Here is a 3,462-nt window from a genome sequence, read left to right on the forward strand (position 1 = left end):
TCTCTCTCTCTCTCTCTCTCTCTCCCTTCCTCTTTTTCTCTCTCTCTCTCTCAAAAATAAATAAAAAATTAAAAAAAACTTTTTTAAATGATGGAGGGTCTTTTCTCGTCACCTGTCTACTATTTTGCTACGAACATTGGGCGGACTCTTCTGTTAAAACTCCACGCCCCTTCTCCAGAACTCAAGTTTCAGCTCTTGAATTTAATTCATAAACCAGGGCTAGCCCATTCCCCAAAACTGCATGGTGCAGCTGTACCTGAAACAATGTTGTCTGCTTCTGAAAACCCCTTCCTGAGGCTTCCTTTCTCTATCATCAGCTCAGGCCCATAAAAGGAGTCATTTTTAATAGCATCCTGAAGACCAGAAAGATGTTTCAGTGATTGGAACTTCAGGAGAAGGAAGATCATTTCCCACCAGGGGGAAGAGAAGCTGTTGGAACCAGGCGTCTTACACGGACTTAAACTAAGCTCGCATGCAGCCCAGGAGTCACATACCCCCGTTTCCTCAGAGATAGTTGAACACCCTTGGATCTGAGGAAAAGTAGAGACCCTCAAGTAACCAATGGGAACTGGCATTGGGAAGGAGGGACCTAGTTTGGTCACTAGTGGACTGAGTCTGGGATCATGATGGGGAAGTTTTCAGAAGACCACACAATCCCAGGGCTGAAAAAGATTTAAAAACTTGTCTAATCAAATCACACCAGCTGCTGAAAATCCCCCCTAAAGTATCCTAGTAAAGGTGCCTCAAGGGACAGGGGGCTCACCCCTCTCCATGCAGTCCTTTCTCAGTTACCTCAATTGTGATAATGGCTGGAAGATCTTCATAGGTGATTTTCACCGCTTGAGCAGCTCTCTGTGCATGTTCTCGGGTATCAGTGACCACAGCCCCAATGATGTGCCCAACGCAGGTCACCTGGGAACAGAGCCAAACTGTTAAAGAACATAATGCACTCCTCATGAAGCAAACTATTTTGTATTATCCAAAAGGCAAAGGAAATCCTTGCTCCCACAGTGTCCTTAATGGACATTTCAGGAATGCCCTGGGGTCTTTCTGTCTTTCTCCTACTGTTTGGGATTATGTGCTTCTTCATAAGTGTTTAGAAATAATGGAACTAGAATGGGACTTGGAAATCACTACGATCAGGATGACAAATTCATTTTATCTCAGGGACCAATTTCATGATTTACTACTGGCAGCTTGTTGAGAAGTTGCCCAGGACAGAACATGGTAATTGATTAGTCATATCAGCCAGGAGCAGCAGAACGGGAGGTATGGCAATAGGAAGTCTATCTGTTGACTCAGATCCACTCCAAAACCCTTGTTCTTCAGGTGAAGAGATGCAGACCCAGAAGGCAAAATCATAGTCTCGCCCTGACTTATTACTAGACCATGACTAAATCTTAGGCCCTGACTTCTGGTTGCATTTCCTTTCTACCACCACACTCCCTTCTATTTTCTGTTTCCAGATTTACACCAAAAGCTTCTCAAAGGCAGCAGTTATGGTGTATACTTCATCTACATGCCCAGAAGCAGTAGTTCTCAAATTCTGGTTCTCAGACTTGATAAATAAACCAGCTTTTTGCTAGATTTATAGAATGATGATTGTCATTTTCTTACTACTTAAAGATTCCATTCCTTCAGAGGCATTTTTCTCCCAAATATCCCCCAAAACATGAACCAAAAAAAAGAAATTGTCCAACTCATCACCTTAGAATATGAGGTTACTGACAATAAAAACCCATACTGTCTCTGATAGTTATTTCTTGAAGACCCAGTTAAGTTGTTGACTCAATTGATTGGTGCTTTGGTGGTTTAACACAACTAATAATTCTCACTAACCATAGTGGTTAGTGGTCTTAGAGGCTCTCGAAATTTGTAAAAGCAATTTGTTTTCTGTCAGATGGAGTCTTGTGTCTCATAGGTGTAGTTTTTGATGCTCTCTTTTACTTGTACATTAATAATAAAGTGACTATGCCCTTCAGCAACACCTACTCATCTCCAATTTGCATTTCATCTGAATTAAAACTGTCAAGTGACTGTCTGAGAACTATCCTATAAGTATATGGGGTCGCTGCCATCTTGAAAGTTTGGAAACTTGTGGCGCGCGCACGTGTGTGTGTGTGTGTGTGTGTGTGTGTGTGTGTGTGTGTGTAAAAACTCCATATATGGTTGAAATCAATAGATGAACTTTCATGTAAGTGAATTCTCAATATACATAGTGACAGTATTGAGGTTTCTATTCTGGTTCATTTGTTTACCATATTTTTATTTCTTTTAATAAAGGAGCTTATTATCCCCTTAAGAATTTAATTGGTAGTTTAAAAAATAAAACTAGTGGTACTAGTTTTTCTTTAGTACCACTTTGGGTGCCTGGAGTCATCCTTCTACGTGCAATAAGCAGCCAACAATTAACCAGTAAACACTAAGTGAAAGTTAAAAGTGCCACCAGACCGTTTCCATCCCTGTACTGATTGCCCTGCATGTTGGCCAATCAGATGATGGCCACAGTATGTGCAAATGTATAATCTTTTTAAGATTAGGGACTTGGAGGAATGAGCACAAGTTAACACTCAAGCGCTCCTTCCACTAACTTCATATCTAAAAAAATCCAAGACATACCTTATCCTTTGCAAAGACCATTTCATCATTACAAATTCCAGTTATATTACTCCCAGGAACATCATCAGCAGAGATAAAGCAGACAAACCCTGGCACCTTCTCAGCTTCTGAAGTATCTATGGACCTGCAAGAATGAGCACAGTGAGGGGTCCAGGCAGGAAACTGAAGCAGAAGACTCATCGTCAACTGGATACCACTGTCCTCATGTTGGTTTTACCTCTACTCTATTTCCTCCCTTCTCCACCCACTAGTTTATCCTCTCCTATCTTATATTCTATATCCTATCCTATCCTGTCCTGTATTCCATAGGCTGTCCTAACCTATCGTATCCTACATTCCATAGGCTATCCTACTATATCCTATTCTGCAAACGCTGATTAAATACCCTGTGAAAGCCACCATGCTAAGTGCTTTGGGAAATAGAAAATGAAGACAGACCTGTCCCCCCTCCCCTGGACCTTCTACTATGGAATCAAATCACAGTGAGTAGCATTTACTCTTGAGAGCTCCAGCTCAAACCCACATCACAGCTAATACCCACACAGAATCAGTACTTTAGGGCCCTGGCAGCACCACTAATCAAATGGCCCTGAACATCATCACAAAGCCAAATTTCCCTCCCCATCTTCATGAAGCTATATCAGAACAGCAGGGCACCCTGACTATCATCAGGTCTGAGAGGGGTAATGCCTGGAGAGTGTTTTACTAATAACAGTCTCAGCCGTGTACTGCTCACACTGACCCAGGGCCCCATGCGGAAATAGAGCAGAGGCACCTCAGAGAAAGGTATGGAAACCAATTCTGAAGAATCAAACACGTCCAAATGGGCAGTCCTCATCAAGC

At 42.1% G+C, this 3,462-nt stretch overlaps 1 protein-coding gene across 1 annotated transcript in view; it reads right to left on the reverse strand.

Moving 5' to 3' along the window:
- Positions 1-2,743, reverse strand: part of XDH (xanthine dehydrogenase) — a gene marked incomplete at its 5' end in the record, with an annotated part of 37,290 nt that extends 34,547 nt beyond the window's left edge. Inside the window, 2 exons of the mRNA XM_039225595.1 lie at positions 793-912; positions 2,620-2,743. Of these exons, the coding sequence (XP_039081526.1) occupies positions 793-912; positions 2,620-2,743 (244 nt within the window). The remainder of the gene's footprint in view (positions 1-792; positions 913-2,619) is intronic.
- Between the last annotated feature and the right edge of the window lie 719 nt (positions 2,744-3,462).

This window comes from Hyaena hyaena, unplaced genomic scaffold (genome assembly GCF_003009895.1).
Source record: "Hyaena hyaena isolate Hyena2069 unplaced genomic scaffold, ASM300989v1 scaffold_2445, whole genome shotgun sequence".
NCBI classification, from domain to species: Eukaryota; Metazoa; Chordata; class Mammalia; order Carnivora; family Hyaenidae; genus Hyaena; species Hyaena hyaena.